The sequence below is a fragment of the Eretmochelys imbricata genome, chromosome 6 (genome assembly GCF_965152235.1).
Source record: "Eretmochelys imbricata isolate rEreImb1 chromosome 6, rEreImb1.hap1, whole genome shotgun sequence".
Classification (NCBI taxonomy): Eukaryota; Metazoa; Chordata; order Testudines; family Cheloniidae; genus Eretmochelys; species Eretmochelys imbricata.
The window spans coordinates 84,080,676-84,100,568 of NC_135577.1; the positions used below are offsets into that span (position 1 = coordinate 84,080,676).

The window sequence follows — 19,893 nt, forward strand, 5'->3', positions numbered from 1 at the left end:
TTTTTTGTTTCTGCTGCCTATCCCTCCCTTCTCACATTTATCTCCAGACTTCTTCTCCTTGTCCAGATCTATTCTGCCCCCAACTTTTTGAAACTTTGCACTTTTAGAGAGAGGTAAGGGATTGACTCTGCGTACACAAATTTGCAGAGGGACAATAGGGTTGAGGTCTGTTATTTCTCACCTCTATATATTATTTATTTATTTTAAAACACTTTTGCTGTTATCTCTGGAGACACAAATCCACAGTTTGAGAACTGCAAAATGAAGCATCTCTTATGGTATCTTTTAGACTGAGCACTGCGTCTCATTGGGTAGATAGAAAGATTATTTAGGTTAATCTCTACAGAAGCCCCTCGAACCCCGTAAGATTGGGTCCCTAATCCATGAGCTATATGAACTCATTTTCCAATTTTTTCTTAAACATTACATGAATATATTGTCTAATGCTACAGAATTAGAATTTATAATCCCTATTCCATGATGAGGTATCTTTGAGCTATAATGTATCTTAAAACTATCTTTAGATAAAATGCTTTTTGCAGAAAAAATTATTTAAAAAATCAGATTTAAATAAAAAAAAATCTGATTTTTTTTTTAAATAATTGATTTTTATCCACCCTGAAAATAGCTTCACCATCCACCCTTTCCATTTGTACTGCCTCCTTAAGGTTGTATATTCAGTGAGTAATTGCTGTAAGAATAAACAACCGGAACTTCTGCAAAGATACTGATATTTAAAACATGCCGTAAAACAAGCATTTACTCCATTTACTAAAGCTTCTGTTTTATGACAGGTAAGCAAAAATAAATATTAAAGCAAATCTCTTTTCAGAGCAGTGTGATATCCTAAGTTTTTAAAGTAGAGTGGTTGGATTTTGCCAGCTTCTTCCCCCATCTCCCAAGCAAGATTTTACTCTTGATGTTTGACACCAACATTACATGAAGCTTTCCTTAGAGTTCTAAACTGCTATTGATTTTTCCAGTGACTTAGTATAGTGGTTCTTAGCATTCCTTCCGGGTCCTTTCTGAATTTGTAAGGAACACTTGCTGTCTTGGTATGCCAAGGTCTGGCAATTTTCTTTTCTCTTCTGTTACAGGCATTGACATATTGTACAGAAATCACGTGGAATGCTCTGAAGTGGTAATTTTGATGGCAGAAATAGAAAAAGGAGAAAATTACAAAATAATTCAGTTATGTACATTCAGAATTATTTTACTTTCAGCGCCAGTTTTCTTACCAATCGTTTCAAAGAACAAGACAAGTAAGCCTCAGATTTGGGGCTTAATCTTTCATCTTTCTCATTCCTCACCTCCAGTTGTAAGACGCCCATTTTGTTTTATTATTCAGGACTTTGCTTTGTGACTAATCTCCTCTCAGTGGTGATTGAGGGCTAAATACCCCTTGTGCAGTATGTAGTTTTCTCTGTTTCTCTGTGAGATGCTCAGATGGGAAAACACTTAGGGCATGGCTACACTTGCAGATTTAGAGCGCTTTGAGTTAAACCAACCTTCGTAGAGTGCAGTGGGGAAAGCGCTGCAGTCTCTCCACAGCTTCAAGCGCACTGGCGTGGTACATTTGTGGCACTTTCAGCTGCATTGGGAGCGATGCATTATGGGCAGCTATCCCAGCATGCAAGTGGCTGCAGCGTGCTTTTCAAATGGAGGGGGGTGTGACAGGGAGTGTGTTGTGTGTATGTGGGGGGGGGGGGGAGAGCATGTGAGCATGCTGTCTTGGAAGTTCAGACAGCGGCAGATCTCCCCCTCCCCCGCCTCTCTCTCAAACAGCATTTCACACTAAAGGTTGCTTTGTCTTGGAGCAGATAAGCAGCCGGCTGTCAGAAACAGAGCTTTCAAAGGGCATTTCTGCATTCCTACAGGTGATTCCAAACAGTGACAAGAGTGGCCACTTGACTTAAGGGGATTATGGGATTTCCGGAGGCTGATCAGAGCGCAGTAAAGCAACACCTTGTTCACACTGGCGCCGCAGTGCTCCAATGAGGGTGCAGCAAACGTTATTCCACTCACCGAGGTGGAGTCCCAGCAGTGCTGTTGCCACGGAATCAGAGCGCTCTATGTGCCTTGCCAGTGTGGACGGGTAGTGAGCTAATGCGCCTGGGGCTACTTTATTGCGCTGTAACTCACAAGTGTAGCCAAGCCCTTAGTCCACACACTGATTTATTCTGCTTAATTCTCTAACGTTATTCAGGAATACGTGTCTACACATGGAGTTAATCAAGAAAAATTAATCAGGAACAACTCAATGTGTAGCCAAGCCTTCCCTTAGTCCGAAGTGATTTTGAAGATTCTTGTTTCAGCATAAGCCTTTTGGCAATGAGATCATTTGGAAATTGCAATAAAATTGTCCTTCCATGAGGGCTGTTAGAAGTTCTGCTTATAGCAGCAACAACCACACCACCATTGTGCACATCAGTAGGAAAGGAGGCACTAGAAACAAACAGATCCAGAAACACAGAAATCCTGCCAATGTCTGTAACATCTAGACCTCCATTTTGGACCACTTACATCTAGTGGAAGCAGCCCACATGAGGCTGAGAGCTCTCTTCACAGAAATAAAGTAAAATGAGCTAGGATATTCTTGTGCTTCTAGCCCAAAATAATTCTTTCTACGAGATAACCTTGTTTGCAAATTACCTATAGAGAAGTTTCATTGTGGAGTCTTGGAAGATACACTCTTTTTTCCTTCCAGTTGAGGAGTGCTTGACTTGTTTCGTTCTATTTGTTGGTAAAAGTAACTTGGAAGTTATATAGGGATTATGCCTTTTTGATTTTAACTTTCCAATTTTGGCCTCGCAGACCATGGTTCTCTTATCTACATCAGACTAATAGCTACTTTTTCTCATGAGATGCTTAATTCATCAAGGTGCTTTTCATTATTCAGATCTCCTGAGGCTCCAGTTGTTGTCTTATGTAGCACAAATACTTCAGACAGCTATTGGATTTCCTCCTTAAATTAATAAAGGCACACTGAGGAAGAATAAAAGAACATGCAAGAGGATGGGTTTTTCTAGTGTGTCCAAAAGCAACACATCTCTTGCTGGCCACTAGTAAAAAAATGTACTGGGTTCCTGTTACCTGTTTTTCAAAAGGCCTGAGCCTCTATTACAATAAGGGCAGGTATCTGCTGTACAATCAACCAATTCTTTTCACTTAGTCTGAACACCAGTTCTTCCTCCTTGTCTTTTTAGATTTTTGGCTAGGAGATCTTGATAATCTGCCTGCTCCTATTGAATGGAAACTTACAACGACAACAAGAAGGAAACCAAACTTAACAGTGACATCTAATTCCTGAGCAAAGGCAAGAAACAAAATACCGTCCCCAGAGGACTCACCTTTTAGAACCTTCTGACTACCACATACGCTGCATAAAAGTCCACATACGCTGAACAGCTCTGCAGACGTACTTTGGAAAAACTGAAGAACCATCTTCTGCACCTCACATACTCCAGAAGGGATCGTGTCAAACGAAATCCATTACATTGTCCCACATACTGGAAGAAAAAATAATCATATAAGTTACTGGAAATCATGCAGGAACCCCAAAACAACTATCGAAGGAACATGGTGACAGCATGTTACCCTGGAATTCAACATTCCTGCACCCCAGAACTTGATGGTACTGCAGTCAGTTATTTTGTATGTTCAGCCATTGCCAGCTGAAAACCAAATGCCACATAGCGAGGAATAATTTTAGGCCTTTGTGAGGCAAGGTCAGACAACTGCATAGTTGCAGTTTGCTAATCAGAATGGGAGAATGACACACCAGCTGTGGAAGAGAGTGAGTGAATAGAGACCTTGTTTTTAGCTGCCCCTGACATATTGTTTTTACAGCTACAAATGTTTTGAGATAGTGAGTAGTTTGTTGAAATTAGGAGAATTGGTGATCCAGTAGAGATTATGATGATGACCCACTAGGAGTTCCTATAGATTTTATGCTTTGTTATAATTAGTTCTAAAAGGTTAGGTAAAAGTAAATACCTCAGAACAGTTCGAGGGAGCTTTTCATAGGGCAAGGAGCTGACCTCTAAACTCCCCATCAACTCGATGGAAGGAGAGTCCCTGGAAGCCCTGCTGGAGATGACTCGAAACCATCTCAGACTATGGGTAACTATACCTGGGATATCCTCAACCTGTTGTGGGTGTGTGCTTAATATCTAATAAATAGTAGTTTTAGATAAAAGCATGCTTGCTTGTATCAATCATTTATGAGATGGAAGCACAGTGTTCCCATTGATTTGTTTGTTACTTCCTGGAGAGAAACAGTTAAGTTACCACTGCTTAGGGTTCTGAAAACCTTGGGTAACAAGCCATTCAACACAAAAACAAAAAGTGGAACCAAATATAACTCCACAAACAGAACAACACCTCTAGAGCAGTGGTTCTCAAACTTCTTCAGTTGTGCCTCCTCTTCCCAGTAATGGAATCTGTCTGCGCTTTCCCTCCGTTACTGCACAGCCAACGCTTCCTCAGCAGTGAAACTTAAGTTAAAGGCAGAGCTGGAGGCAGAACTGGGGATGGAGATGGGGAAGGAGCTGGGGATAGAGGCGGAGCTGGTCTGGGGATGGAGAGGGAGTGGAGGTAGAACTGGGCCTGGTGGTGGAGCAGGACTGGGGGGCTGATTGGGGTTGGAGGTGGAGCTGGTCTAGGGGTGGAGCAGGGCTGGAAGTGTGGCTCCCCCCCCCCCAACGTTTCTCCACAGTTGGACCCCACCTCCAATGCACCCCACAGTTTGAGAACCACTGCTCTAGAGTAACCATGACAAGGGCCTGAACTCCTGCACCACTGCAGAAACTGGTATCATACTAATGTGGTGAACAAAACGAATTGTTTCACTGACTCTGCCTCAGAAAATTCTTTCACAGCAAAGATGATACTATGCAGAACTACCACATCCTGGACAATCATAAGCAAAAGGAATCCTCTGGCTGGACAACCCCCAGTGGACAAGACCACACAATGAATCATTACATCGATTGTATCAGAAAAAATATTGACTGTGAAATCCTTAACAAACATTATATCCACCGCAATTTCTCCTCGACTGAGAGGGTAGTTATTCAGTCCCTGACATTCAGCTATGATAGAGATCAAACCAGCAGACAAAGGGGGTGCCATTGTAGTCCTCAACCGTATGAGTACATCGATGAGACCAACCGACAGTTCACTGACACAATGTACTTTATAAAACTCAGAAGACCCCACACCACACTTCACACAGGAATTTAAATATATCTTCAAATACTTCTCCCAGACAATATGCCAGTCTCTTCATGGGCCACCTTCAGGAAAAATTTCTGGACAAATGTACCACAAAATCAGTAATATAATTGAGATACATCAATGATATCAAGCCAAACAACTGCAAGAGAAACTCTATAACCTAATCCCCCATGAACCTGCCCCAGGGACTTCTACATGCTTCCCAAGATAGAAAAGGGAACACTGCCAGATGCATCATATCTGGCTACAACACTCTTACTAAAGGAATATCAGATTTTGTAGAAACTATCCTCAAGTCATTCATTATACACAGGGCCAGTTTCCTCCATGACACAGACAACTTTCTCCAGAAACTCCACAGCATGTTAACTTTCAGAACAACCATCCTTGCCATCATGGATGTCACTTCCTGTACACCAACATGCTTCACAATGACAGGAGGTTGAGGTTGAGTTTTTCAGTATTCCTTCAAGGGCTAAATCACGAAAAGGTCCTCGCTGTGCATCCCTGTATCAAAATGTTAGAGGTGGGTTACTCCACTCTAGACAAGGCCTTTTCTTTTCCTATGAATCACCACTAAGGTTTACAAACTCAGTTTGAGTGTTTCAGGATCTCTGGCTGCCCCACCCCAATTTGGAATCGGCAGTGGCCCCTGACTTCAGGATTTCTAGTCTGTGACTGGAGGCAATGACTGCATGAATGAAGGACTGATCAGACAGATACTCATCTGAGGGGTTAAGCCTGTTGTCCCTTGTACATCTATCTACAGCTGCCATCTGAAGGCTAATGGAGGTCCATTTGGACAGAGTACTCTTTTCCTGGCTTCACAAACTAGGTTGCAGAAATCTAACTAGTTGTCTGCTAGCTCTGAATAGTCTCAACATCAAGGCTCAGGTCTATAATTATCTTGAGGCTATTGATTTTTGTGGAGGCTTTCATCTTAGCAAGCAGAGCCCCAGAAGTTTGGCACAGGGGAAGTGTCTATTTTCAAAGCTCAGGTCTTCTGATTTCTCAAAATTCTTTTGTGAAGTCCAGGACTCAGCTCTCTGAGAGACCTGGTAGGAGAGAAACCTCCCTGCTTTATACATGTCTTCTCCATCTTGGAATCACGGAGACATTTTTTCCCTTTTATTCTAGGAAGGGGCTGACCCAGATCTCTATATCTGCAAGTCCTCAGTTAAGTACTGACCATACCAGCCCAAGATCCACCCATACTGGGCTCATTCGTCTCAGAAATCTGACAGAAAAACTCAATTTTTTCCCAAATGGGAAAAACCCAGTAGAAGGCAGCCTTGATTAGTCCTTTGCTCCCTTGGTATCCAAGCCTTTGTGCAGGGGAAAAAGGAGCTGTGGAGGAGGAGGGTTGGCACTATTCCTAGACATGTAGACCAAGGTTATAAAGAGAACCCAGGCTCATGATGTCAAGGAGAGCATCCCAAACCACTAAGGAGACTGGGGAAGCCAGGAGTAGAGATCTACTGAGAGTCCTCTATCTTCTGTTAAAGGGCAGAGAAGCATGTGGAGTTTCTTTAAAAGTGCTCCATATTTCCTGCCCAGTTGAACACCCAATCTGACTGGTTTGACAGAATATAGATCCATCCAAGGAAGGAATGGTTGCTGTGCAAGGAAGTGTTATTGTTTAACAGTCAACATTGAGAGGTCGTTGAGTTAATCTTCAACTGGATACCACAGTGCTATAGCCAGTATACAGAATCCAAGGTGTGGGCTAAGATGTATTTTCTGTGTTTATGTACACATGGGAATTTTTTAGTTTATTCCCACTTTTAATTTGGAAGTTTCTCGAAAAGGCAAGTAACAGCATAGGCCCACTGACCTAGTGGCTCTGGATTGGCCAAGAATGTGATTTGCAGATGTGCTCTAGTTGTCTCAAGGTCTCAATCTTCCATTTCCCAGAAGACCTAACCTTGCTTGATAAATCTGTTCTGCATCACAGTCCTGCAATTTAAAGGCTAATGGCCCACCTTGTAAACAAAGCCTTCTAAATAGATCAAGCATGTCAGAGTCCTAATAATTCTTCTTCAGTCCCACTGGAAGAACAGCCCTTGTTTGCCTGCTACATGATTTGAGCCATGCACTTAATGTGAATTTCTCAAATTCTCCAACAGAAAACTGTACTGCTGGTAATTTTAGGTTTCATATGGGCCAGTGTTGATAACAGTCTGACAGTTAGCTTCTTCCAGGTCCAGGCCTCTTCCCTTTGTTTCTTCCAGGGTCAGGTAGATAGGATTCATAATGGATTTTATCTGGCCATGTGTAGATTTCTCAGTGACTTATTTTACCTAAGATATCCCCATCCCATTTTAGTTTTCAGACCCTCTGGAATCTCAGATTAGTGTAGCAAAAAATATCTATTTTTAGATACCTCTGAATACTTGGAGTGCCTTTCTCTCTTCAGTCTTGGATAGTTTCCATTTAGGTGGCTAGCCCCTTTGTCTGCAGAGGGGTGAACTTGCTGTCCTTGTTTGCGATTTAGCCTACCAAATTTTTCATCAAGAAAAATGGTTACTCCTATCTCTCATTTCCCCCCCCAAATAGTGTCAGGTTTTTCTTTAAGCAGACTTCTTTCTCTGCTCCTCTCCCAAAACACAGATAGAAATTTGGTCACATTCCTTAGATGTGTGGTGGGGACTAAGATTTATCTTGATTTCTCCAAGGAATTTAGGGAATTCCAATCCCTTTCTTATATGTGGATTTTAAGAAGGGAAACCAAGCCTCTAAATTTGTCCTCGGTGGATTAGAGTCCTAACTCCAGACTCACTCTGCTGAGAGAATTCCCACCTCCTGGGAAGAAGAGGGAGAAACCTCAGAGGACAAATTGTATCAGACGGCTGTTTGGTACTCCATGAAGCTTCTCCAATTTTTCTGTATACGTTTGATCCTTTTCAGCTATGGCATAAGACAGTAAGTGCTTTGAGATGTAGTCTCTTGTTCGACTTAGGCTACCGTTCACAGGGGAGAGGATCAATTTGGCACTCCTTTATCCGCTTCTGACTTTGTCACTTTACCTCAGCCTGGGCTTTAGCTTTCCCTCCATAGCTTAGGGGTACCGCTAGTAACATTATGTGATAGCGATTTCTTACCTGTTAATTGTTTGTCATGGAGTGACTATGTATTTATAAATGCCCACCTCATTGGACTTGGGGCCTGGGCTGAGTGACAAGGTTAGGAAAGACATCACAGATTAACTTGTATTATGTGACTTTGGAAATAATAAAGTGAGAAGTCTTCCTTAACAAATACAGAAAGGGGCAAAGGCCAGCATGAAAAATCATGTATTCTGATTGGACACCACATGTATGTTACAGAGGACAGAAACATATCAGTAGTTTGTACTAGTGTGGGGCATCAGAGAAAACAAGTAAGAAATAAATTATTTTTTTGTGTATCATACAAGATCTTGAAATGTCACATGTTTTGAAATATACAGTAATGTTGTACATTTCAACTGTCTACTGATTAAGATATCTTTTCTGAGTCAACACAATGGAAATTATGTAAAGATATAAATCATGTGAGCATAAATCTAAACATGGGTGTCAATATCTGTTTTCACTGTCGTGACTGATATGCTGCCCCCCCTCGCTCCCCAGAAGTAGGAAACACCTGATACAGTTGGGTGCAGTCAAATTAAATAATCTTCACATCTGAGTTACTCATCCTTTAATAAAATAAATGCATAGGCACTTCATCTAGGACATCTGCAGGGAAAGTGAATTGCTGCTTGTAGTGTCATATGAGTAGAAATCTTATTCGGTTGTCAGCAGTGTGAACACACTTTAGGACATAAGAGTGAATAGCCATGCTTGCTGTAGTGTCAGAGGGCTTGTTAGAGATTGGTTAACATAAAAAGTTTTAGTATTTGCAAATGTAGAACTGTTAATTCAACATCAGATGAAGCTCTCCATGTTTTTTACTTTTGAAAAGTTTCAACTTTAAATAAACACACTACTGCCTACTGAAAGTTCTTAATGTTCACTATAAATTGTTTAATTAGCACAGTTAGATCACTTTAATGTTGAAGTTGTCTGGTTCTGCTTTGTTTTTTTTAAACTTATGAATGGTACCTCGTTTTAGCAGTGTGTAAATCCCACCCTTTCTACAAATTAAAATGATTAGATTAAGAATGTCTGCTCTTCTAAATTTATCATTTGTATAGGTTAATTTCATGTGAAACTTTAACATACTTGAATAAGTGATTTGCTTTATTCTTTTTCCCCTTTAAAAATAAAATGGGTTAGATTCTTTCCCCATAAATTACTTCATTTACGTAGGAATTGCCACCCAGGATGAGACCAATGGTTCTTTTAGTTCAGTATGGTCTGACAACATATCTGATGCTTCGGGGAAGACCCAAGAAAACCTGTCGTATGCAATTATAGAACAACCTTAGATTACTAATAATTACTTGCATAGTGAACTCTTTGGAGCAGAGGTTACCTTTTGGTTATATGTTTGTACAGCACTAAAATAGTCTGGAAAATACTGGAAAAGCTCTGATCACATAATTAAGGATTGTATCATGCATACACACTCAAATGACAAATTAATTCTTTTCCTAACACTTGAAAGATTGACTTTGCAATCATAACATTCTTTTAACGTAGCTTTTTGTGTGTAATTTCCTAACTTTTTACAAAACAAATCAGAAAAACAAATTTCATCATTTTTGGGACTCATATTGACCATTACCTGAGTCATCATCAGGGCTGGAACTTTCATGTCCATAGCACAGGCCTCTACCACTTGAGCCAACTGTATAACTGATAGTACTATTTGGTTGACCCCCCTCCATCCACCTGTAGGGCATAAAACATGCACTTTGCCAGTGGTTTTTGCAAATATTTGCTGACAGTAGATGAAGGGGGTGACTCAAGAATGCTGGGTTCCATTCCATGTCTTGGAACAGTGTACTCTACTGGGCACAGGCTTCTCTGTTCATGTCTCTTGCAGCCTGTTGTGCCAGTTCTCTTTATCTCTCTTCCCCCACCCCCCGCTTTGTGTCCCAGTCCATCTCCTTGCCTAATCAATCCCATTCTCCATCCTCAATCCTTGGCTGACCTCTTCCATCATGGATCCTGTCTTCCACCTTGTCCAAGTGTCTTCCTCCAGTTTTCTCATCCAAGTCCCAGTCCCCAGACTCCTCATCCTAATCACTCCCCTTTTCACTTCAAGGTGGCCTAACACTTTTCTTTGTCAGGTCCTGTTTTTATTTGCTTTGCCAAACTTTAATTCTTTGATCTGAAATTTTCCATGCCAGGTGGCTGCTTTGAGCCATATTTTGTTTTTAAAGTTTCAACAAAAACTGTACAGCCATTTCTTGGAAGAAGTTTCGGGAAAAATAGGTTGTTTTGCCAATGTTAAATTCTTGCAGCTGTTTCAATGAAAAGCTTCAGTGCCTTTGTGTGAGATTTTCAAAACCAAAAGTCAAATGTAGCTGTGCTTCTAACTCACTTAGGTGCTTTTGAAAATCCCATCCGCCATGTTTTGAAGTAGGAACTTGAAATTTGGTGGGACTAGCCCTGACATTGATGCTGACTCTGTGGGTGCTTTGGGGCTGGAGCATCCATGGGGAAAAAATGGTGGGTGCTGAGCACGTACCAGCAGCCCCTTTCAGCTCTCCTTCCAACCCCCCCAATGCCTCCCGCCCACCAGCAGGCCTGCGGAGCAGCGCCTTCCCCTCCTGCCCACCGCAGTCAGCTGTTCTGTGGTGTACAGGAGGCTGGGAGGAAGTGGGGAGGAGCAAGGACACGGCAGGCTCAGGGGAGGGGGTGGAACTTGGTGGGAAGAGCTGGGGTGGGGAAATGGGCCTTGGGGAAGGGGTAGGGCCTGGGGCAGAGACAGGGTTGAGCACCCTCGCACTTTGGAAAGTCAGAACCTATGAGCCCTGACATCAGATGTGCTTTGTGCTGTCACTGTGAAAATCTACTCAGATTTGCCCCAATTATAAATCTATGAAAATCACTGTTCCTTGGAGATTTGTAAGCAGCTAAAATCTCAGAACATTCTCGCTGGGTTGAGATGAACTTCTCTTTCAGTTGTTTCCCTCGACAGCTGAGGATTGATGCGGTGCCAGTGAGAAGAACAGGGAGAGACTCTCCTGTGCTCTCAGCACTCCCCCTGCTGGTGTTCAGGCAGTGTGGAGGAGGAGGAACAACATAACTCAAATGCAGAGGCCTGAGGATCAGAGATGCGGGGGACAAGAAATTGGTGCAGGTGCAGACTTAGAAGGATAGGATCAGATGGGGTTCATGCTTGGAGGGGAATGGAATAGGAGCAGGGGAGAACAGATTAGAGGAGGAGGACAGGCTAGGAGGTGCAGAGTTGGGGGAGCTAGAAACAGAGGTAGACTGAGTGATAGGAGCAGAATGAAAAAGAGGGAGGTGCTAGGGGACAGGAACAGAAGGGGACAGGGCTGGAGTAGAAGGGAAATAAAGGATGTGTGGGAGGAAGAAGAGGGGAGGCTGCCTTAGGCTCTCCTGCCTCTTCCACTCCTCACACCCCACTCCCTGCCCCAAGCCTTCAGGCTCTTTACTTCATAGTCTGCTCCTCATTGCCTCTGATTCCCACTAGGTTATAATAAAGGCCAAGTTACACAGTTCAGTGTAAGATTTCAGTCTACAGAAAATACCTGATTTTATGGTGTGGAAGAGAGAATGGATTGAGAGATGTCAGTAGTAACTAATTAGAACTGTGTTAATCATATTAAGAAGATGCAGTTTTACATTACTGATCTATAAATATCTTTCTGACTTCATTTATTTTTTTAAAAAGGATCTAGCATACAGCAACTCTTCGCTAGTCCTGGTATATGCTTAAAAATTATATCAACCTACATTGCTCAGGGTTGTGAAAAATGGTGCTCCCTGAAAAATGGTGCTCCATGTTAGCTAGACTGACGGAAGAATTTTTCTGTCAACATAGCTGTGTCTACACTAAGTCCAACCCAATACAGCGCTGTATTGGGATGGATTTAGTGTAGACACAGCTATGTTGACAGAAAAATTCTTCTGTCACTCTAGCTAACACCTCTCAGAGAGATGGATTAACTACACAGATTGGAAAAACTCCTTTCCTCAATGTAGGAAGTGTCTATGCTACAGTGCTTCAGCAGCAGTGTTGTAGCTGTACCGCTCTAGCATCTGTAGTGTAGACATACCCCTAGACTTTTTGAGTTACGCATTGTACTAAGTTCTTTAATGCCAGCTTCAGGACACTAATCATCAATAATCAAGTGGGTGGGAGGAGTTGAAGTCTCTGATCCTTGTTTGGGATAGCTTTATCTACAGAGCTAGGCAGAGAAAGGCCTGTCTCCAGTGAGGAGAAGCCCCAGACTCAGAAGGTGGAGAGTTTGGTACGTAAAATAAATAATATGTTGGAGGAATATTTAAATTTATAAATGGGGAAAGCTGACCGTAGCTGAGGAGCACACAAGTCAGAGTCATCTGATAAAGATGGTAAATACAGTGGTATCTGCGAATCCAGTAAAGGATAGGGTGCAAATTACAACTGAACTAGAGCAGACAGAATAAGGACACAGAGGTAAATTCTGCAAACTCAGCAAGGTGTTAGATTAAGGTGTTAAATAAAGACAGGCACTTCATCCGAATAAAAACTGTAAATGTCTATATCCAAATTCAAGAAGATTAAATAGTAAAATAAGCAAACCGGAATGCCTTGTACTGGATGAGGACCTTGATATAACATGCATTACAGAAATGTGGTGGGAGTATAAAAGCCAGTGGGGATATGATAATACCTGCACAGGAAAGACAGACTAGACTGAAGTGTTGGGAGAGTAAGGTTGTATATAAGGGATTTCAGAGAATCTAACAAGATAAAAATTCTGAGTGGCCACACAGTTGAATCTTATATGGCCACAAATTTCAACCTGAAAAAATTATAAATATATTAGTTGGGCAGTACTAGTGATCTCCAGATGAAGAAAAGGAAATTGAGTGCATAATGTTGAAAGATCAATGAGGCAGTGAAATCTAATGATAACGTACAAATTGGTCAAATGGCACAATGGAACCGTCTTCAGAGAAACAATTTCTCAGTGCTTAAGTGATTGCTTCTTGAGACAGCTTGTTCTAGATCACACAGGAGCAGAAGTTATTCTTGGCTTAGTCTTAAGCAACATAGAGGCTAGTTCAAGAGGTGACCATAACTGACCCACTAAATAACAGTGACTGTAATCTAATTAGGTCCAGTATCTGAAGAGCAGGTAGCATACCAAAAAGTCACAGTGACACTACACTATAGAGAAAGAGATTTCAATAAAATGAGATGGGTAGCCAAAAAGGCCCTAAATTTAGAAGTAAAGGAAGTAAAATCAGTGGATGTGACTTGGATGCTACTAAGAAGAACAATAATAGTCACAGAAGATGTGAATACTGCTGAATAAAAAGGGAACCGGGAAAGCAAGGAGGAAACCATTATGGCTAACTGGCAAAGTTCGAGAGGCTATTTGAGCCAAACAGAAATTATTCAAAATGTATTTATCTGACCATAGTGAAGTCAATGAACAGTACCATAAATTACAGCAGGCATTAAGAAGGAAGAAAATGAGAGAGGCTGAAGTGGAGTTTGAAAAGCAAATAGCTAAAGGTACAAAAACAAGCAGGAGTTTTTTCTTTTTTTTTTAATGTATCAAAAGTAGGAAGCCTGTGAAAGAATCTGTGCATCTGCTGGATCACCACTGATTAAAGGGAGTAATTAAGGAAGATAAGGATGTTGCTGAGAAGCCAAGTGACTTCTTTTTATCAATGGTTTCAGAGTAACAGCCGTGTTAGTCTGTATTCGCAAAAAGAAAAGGAGTACTTGTGGCACCTTAGAGACTAACCAATTTATTTGAGCATGAGCTTTCGTGAGCTACAGCTCACTTCATCGGATGCGTACCGTGGAAACTGCAGCAGACTTTATATATACACAGAGAATATGAAACAATACCTCCTCCCACCCCACTGTCCTGCTGGTAATAGCTTATCTAAAGTGATCATCAGGTTGGGCCATTTCCAGCACAAATCCAGGTTTTCTCACCCTCCACCCCCCCACACAAATTCACTCTCCTGCTGGTGATAGCCCATCCAAAGTGACAACTCTTTACACAATGTGCATGATAATCAAGTTGGGCCATTTCCTGCACAAATCCAGGTTCTCTCATCCCCTCACCCCCCTCCCAAAAAGGGGTTTTTGGGAGGGGGGTGAGGGGGTGAGAGAACCTGGATTTGTGCAGGAAATGGCCCAACTTGATTATCATGCACATTGTGTAAAGAGTGGGGGTGGAGGGTGAGAAAACCTGGATTTGTGCTGGAAATGGCCCAACCTGTTGATCACTTTAGATAAGCTATTACCAGCAGGACAGTGGGGTGGGAGGAGGTATTGTTTCATATTCTCTGTGTATATATAAAGTCTGCTGCAGTTTCCACGGTATGCATCCGATGAAGTGAGCTGTAGCTCACGAAAGCTCATGCTCAAATAAATTGGTTAGTCTCTAAGGTGCCACAAGTACTCCTTTTCTTTTTATCAATATTCACTACCCACAATGTTGGGAAGATTCCTAGCCTGAGCATGCTTTTTCATGATAACAAAGATTATATACTCTGCGAAGAGGTGCTGGAGCAAAATGGTAATTTAAAATAGAATCCGGCTCCAAGCCCAGGTGGTACATTGAGGAATTCTAAAGGCACTCAAGTAGGAAGTAGCTGAGCTGCTAACAATACATTTTTATTAAAACATTTACTGTTCTAGTGGATTGGAAGGTAGCAAATGTTGCATCCATAAAAAGGCCATTGGAGTGATCCAAGGAATTGTAGAATGGTTAACCTTACATCTATACATGGTAGGTTGGTGATTTGACAATTATAAATAAAATAATAAAATGTCTGGAAGCTCTTGATCTGCTAAGTCTAATCAGTATGGATTCTGCAAAGGAAAATCATATCTCATTCTTTGAATGTATCAGTAAAGCAGTGGATGAAGGAGAACTAGATGACATAATATAATATATGTAGAATTCCAAAAAGTCTTTGACAAAGTCCTCTGCAAGAGGCTACTAAAGAAACTAAGTAGGCACAGGGTGAAAGGCAAAGTACTGTCTTGGATCAAAAATTGGCTAGGAGACAAACCAGAGTAGGATTAAACGGTCAATTTTCAACATGGCAAAAGGTTAACAGCTAGGTCTTTCCATACAAGGTCTGGAGTTGGTTTAATATATTTATTAATGGTCTGGGAAAGGTGGTGGGGGAAGTGAGTAGTGAGATAGCAAAACTTGCATATGACACACAGTTATTTAGATTAGTTGGGACCAGAGAAGACTGTAAGGAACTACAGACAGACCTAAAGCTAGGTGAATAGTCAATATGATGGCAAACAAAATTTCACATCAACAAATGCAAAGTTATGCACATTAGAGGGAAAAAAATTAAACTACTTTTACATCTTAGAGGATTTTAAATTAAGTTTATCAACCCAAGAAAGCAACTTTGGTGTCACTGGTGACAGCTCAATGGAAATGTGCAGTGTGCCAAAAAGCCAACAAGATGTTAGGGTAGCCAAGGAATGGAGGATAATATTGAAAACATAATCCTTTTTATACAATCAATGCTTCGGCCTCAGCTGAAATACTTTTGTAATACTTGTCACCCCAACTCAAAAGGGTATGGCCGAGGTGGAAGAGGTTCAGAGAAGATTGATGAGAATAATCAAAGGCCTGGAAAACTCTCAAAAGATTGGGATTGTTTGCCTTGGAAAGGAGATGAATAAGATGGGGCATGATAAAAGTATATAAAATAATAAATGATATAAAGAAGGTAGATCTCAAAGTCATCTGTTCTCTTTTTTAACTAAGATCAGGCTATGTTCACTGAAATTAAAAGGTAGAAAATTCAAAACCAATAAAAGGAACTAATTTTTTCACTCAGCATGTGATTAAATTGTGGAAGTAATTGCCACAGGAAGTTGTTGATCCAAAGAATTTATTAGGATTCAAAAAAGGATTATATATTTATAATAATTTATATATATATATATATATATATATATATCCAAAGTTTTTGTTAATGACAGTGCATTTAGAAATTATATTAAACCTTGGACTTCATGATTTAAGCAGATCTCTTTCGTGGTGGGGAGATTATTCCACATGTGTCTAATGCAGGCATATATTATGGCTAAGGCTGCGAGTCTGTCACAGAGATCACAGATTCTGTGATCTCCGTGGCTTCTGCAGTGGCTGGTGTGGTTGGCCCAGGGGCTGCCAGAGCTCCTCGGGCTGCCAGAGTTGCTCAGGCTCCCATGGGCTATGGTTCCCAGCCAATGGGAGCAGTGGAGCTGGCGTTTTGGGCAGGGGCAGGGCCTGCAGAGCCCCCCCGGCCATGCCTCCGCCTAGGAGCTGAGGAACATGTCATTTCCGGGGAGCCGTGTGGAGCTGGGTAGGGAGCCTGCCAGCCCCTTAGACCTCCCCAGCACCAGTGAAGGCCCTTGGCCACACCCCTCCCCTGAACACCCATGGTGCCCCCAGGCCACCCCCCTCCAGAGCACCCAAGTCATGCATGGACAGGTCATGGGTTGTGAATTTTTGTTTACTGCCTGTGACCTGTCCATGACTTTTACTAAAAATACCTGTGACTAAAACGTAGCCATTGTCAGAGACAAGAAACTGGACTAGATAGACTGTTGTTCTGAAACAATATGGTAATTCCTATATAAATGTAATATCCAGCAAATTATTTTGAATCAATTTATGTGCAGAACACATTAATTTCTACTTTTCATGTATGAATGAATATTTATGTACAGTATGTCCATCTCATTGTTGCTCTGTAAAATATATTTTTATGTTTAAAAAAGTTTTTTTCTTTCCCCAACCAGGACTATGCACTGAAGGCCTTTACCGTGTTAGTGGGAATAAAACTGATCAAGACAACATTCAGAAACAGTTTGATCAAGGTAATTGTAGCTGGTTTTCCTGGTACAGCAATAAGTCTCTTCTCCAGAATTATTCTTAATAGCTATTTTTGGAAGGGAATTGGGGTTCAGTATTGGTCACTCTAGCATCCTGCTGTTATAAATTAAATATTATTCATAAGAACTCAGGTACTTTGTTTTCTAATTTCTTTTAGATTGCTCAAATGAATGTCGTTCGTTCTTGAGTTCTTCTACTTCTAACAGTGTATTTTAACATATCCCCTTTACTACTCCTAAAGCGGAACACTGATTTTGGAAGTGAATTAAAATAAAGTGAATTAAACCCACTTTAATTCTGAATGTTTGTCCACATGGGTTTAATGCAGTTTAACTAATCCACTGTAAATTGATACCTTTAGTTAATTTGGATTAATTTTCCTGAGTGTTCCCATGTAGACAAGCCCTTAGTGTTAGTGAAGAATCCAAGAGCACTCCTGTCTGTTACTGGTCACTGTGAGACAGGATGTAGGTTAGATGAACCACTAGTCTGATTTGGTATGGCAGTTCTTATGTTCTGACTGACATTTCTCAACTGTAATTTGCCAAAATGCCTCTACTTCCTTTATAGCTTAACTGTTGTATTTTTGGATAAATATTTATATTTATTAGTATTTGGCATTCATGTTCTAATTAAAAAGCAAGATGTATGACTAATGAGGATTCTGTTATTCTAGTGAATTATATTTTGAGTAATCTTGTTAAAATGTTAAATGTAGGTAGTCCACTTCCAGTGCAATGTAGAGCCTTTATTCATCTTGTTAGAATGTACTTGAATGCAAATAGTGTATTGTGGTTATAATCTGGATCTCCAAGGGAAGATGTCCTGTATTATTAGTAGTATTTATTAGTATTCCTCTCTGAACTTGACCCTGTAATATACTGCCCCAGTCATGTATATAGAAACACTCTGACCTTGATTCCTGTAGTAACATTCATCATAGACAGTGGCAAGAGTAAATTAGATTTTTTTCTCTGCCACATTGAAGCCAACATCTTCTGTACAGAATATATAAATCTATATATTAAATATCTATCTAAAATATCTTAGTGCTTCAGCTGTATAGGTACATTAGTGGATTTACTCACGTTTGGATCAGAGCATGATTGCAGGCATGTATTTGCCTAGTGGTGGACCTTTTCATTCAGTTACTTTTGCAATAGAATTTTTGGTGGTATATCCTTTTTTATATTATAGATACTTTTTAAAAATAAGGTATGTGCAGTGAGAGCTGTTGGTTTTGCTTACACTAATAAATTGCTGTTTCATTGTGTCTCACAGATCATAATATCAACCTAGAATCTATGGAAGTGACAGTAAATGCTGTGGCAGGGGCTCTTAAAGCTTTCTTTGCAGATCTGCCAGATCCTTTAATACCTTATTCTCTACATCCAGAGTTGGTAGAAGCATCAAGTAAGTAGTAAATCTAGTCTCTTGTTGATTATGTTCTGTGGTTATCTTACTGTAGGTTTTAAATTCATTATATTTTGACATGACTAGCTCTTGTGAAACTGAATTTTTTAAAATAAATTGGTGCTCTCTGGTGTGTCTGTGCAGTTTTAAAATGACATTCTTTAAAATGAATGAGCACTATTACATAAAGAAGTAAAACCTTTAATTAATATCTCAGACCAAATTGTGATTTTATTCTTTGTCTTATTTGGATAATTCATTTAATTGAAAGAATTAGCTTCGCCAGTCTGTAGTAAAGTTGAAGATGAAATTTATAGAATAGTAATAGAAGCATGCATGAAATAAATACTTAGTTCAAAAAGGTTTATAAGTTAAAAATATTTAATATTAATTTTATTTGGGAATGTTCCCAAATTCGTTTATTAAAAAAACCCAAAAACTATACAGTGTTAAATCTGTTTACCTTTCAATTATGTTTCATACACTTACAGCTGAAAAGCATAACTTTTATGGATCTCCCCCATTTGAAGGCCTTCTTTGAATCAGATTAGGTCAGGGAATTGGATTGCAGCAAACTATTCCATAAACATAAGCCAATGTTACATATTTTTGCAGGGTGGAACTATGACACAAATAGTATTGTTTTCTTATCCAAAACATGACAGTATATTCATCACACTAAATCTGGAAACTTGGTACGGAAGACCAGCTAGATTAACCTACCTTTTAACACATGTATCTTTGTATGTTTTGGCTTTATCTAGTTGATATCCATAAATACTTTTTTTACAGGAAAAGCTGTTCTTCTTCGAGTAGTGTCCCTATGGGTGCTCCACTTTAGGTGTCTGTGTGCCCCTGCATCTCTAATGGGAAATTTTTGGTAGCAGTGTCCAGTTGAGCCCACGTATGTGCTCTCCCTCCCTCTTGGTCTGCCTTGAGGCTATTTAGCACTGCACGGGCGAACCCCCCTCACTTCCTTCTCTACCGCCTTTGGCCTCTGACAGAACGAGCAGTTGTCCCTTCCTTATCTGTGTCATTAGCATAAGTAGTGTTTGTTTTGTTACCTTTGTTCTTCCTAAAATAACTCAGGCTAGTATTTTATTGTATTTTATTGTGTGTTGTTCCTTTGGCTTAAAAAGAAAAGAGAAAAAGGAGAAGAACTTCACTTTCCTTCCCTGTCTGGGGGCATTCTCCCCCCCCACCCGCTCCCAGACATCTAGTAGACTCATAATTATTTTCTTTTTCAGTTTAAAAAA

At 40.5% G+C, this 19,893-nt stretch overlaps 1 protein-coding gene across 3 annotated transcripts in view; it reads left to right on the plus strand.

Annotated features, from left to right (window-relative positions):
* Positions 1-19,893, plus strand: part of ARHGAP5 (Rho GTPase activating protein 5) — an 82,123-nt gene that overhangs the window by 42,184 nt on the left and 20,046 nt on the right. For 2 of the 3 annotated variants that reach the window (XM_077819013.1, XM_077819014.1), the window contains exons 5-6: positions 17,131-17,208; positions 18,506-18,637. In XM_077819013.1, coding sequence (XP_077675139.1) covers positions 17,131-17,208; positions 18,506-18,637 — 210 coding nt within the window. Of the gene's footprint in view, positions 1-17,130; positions 17,209-18,505; positions 18,638-19,893 lie in introns of those variants that run through there. The other variant, XM_077819015.1, reaches the window with a different exon arrangement.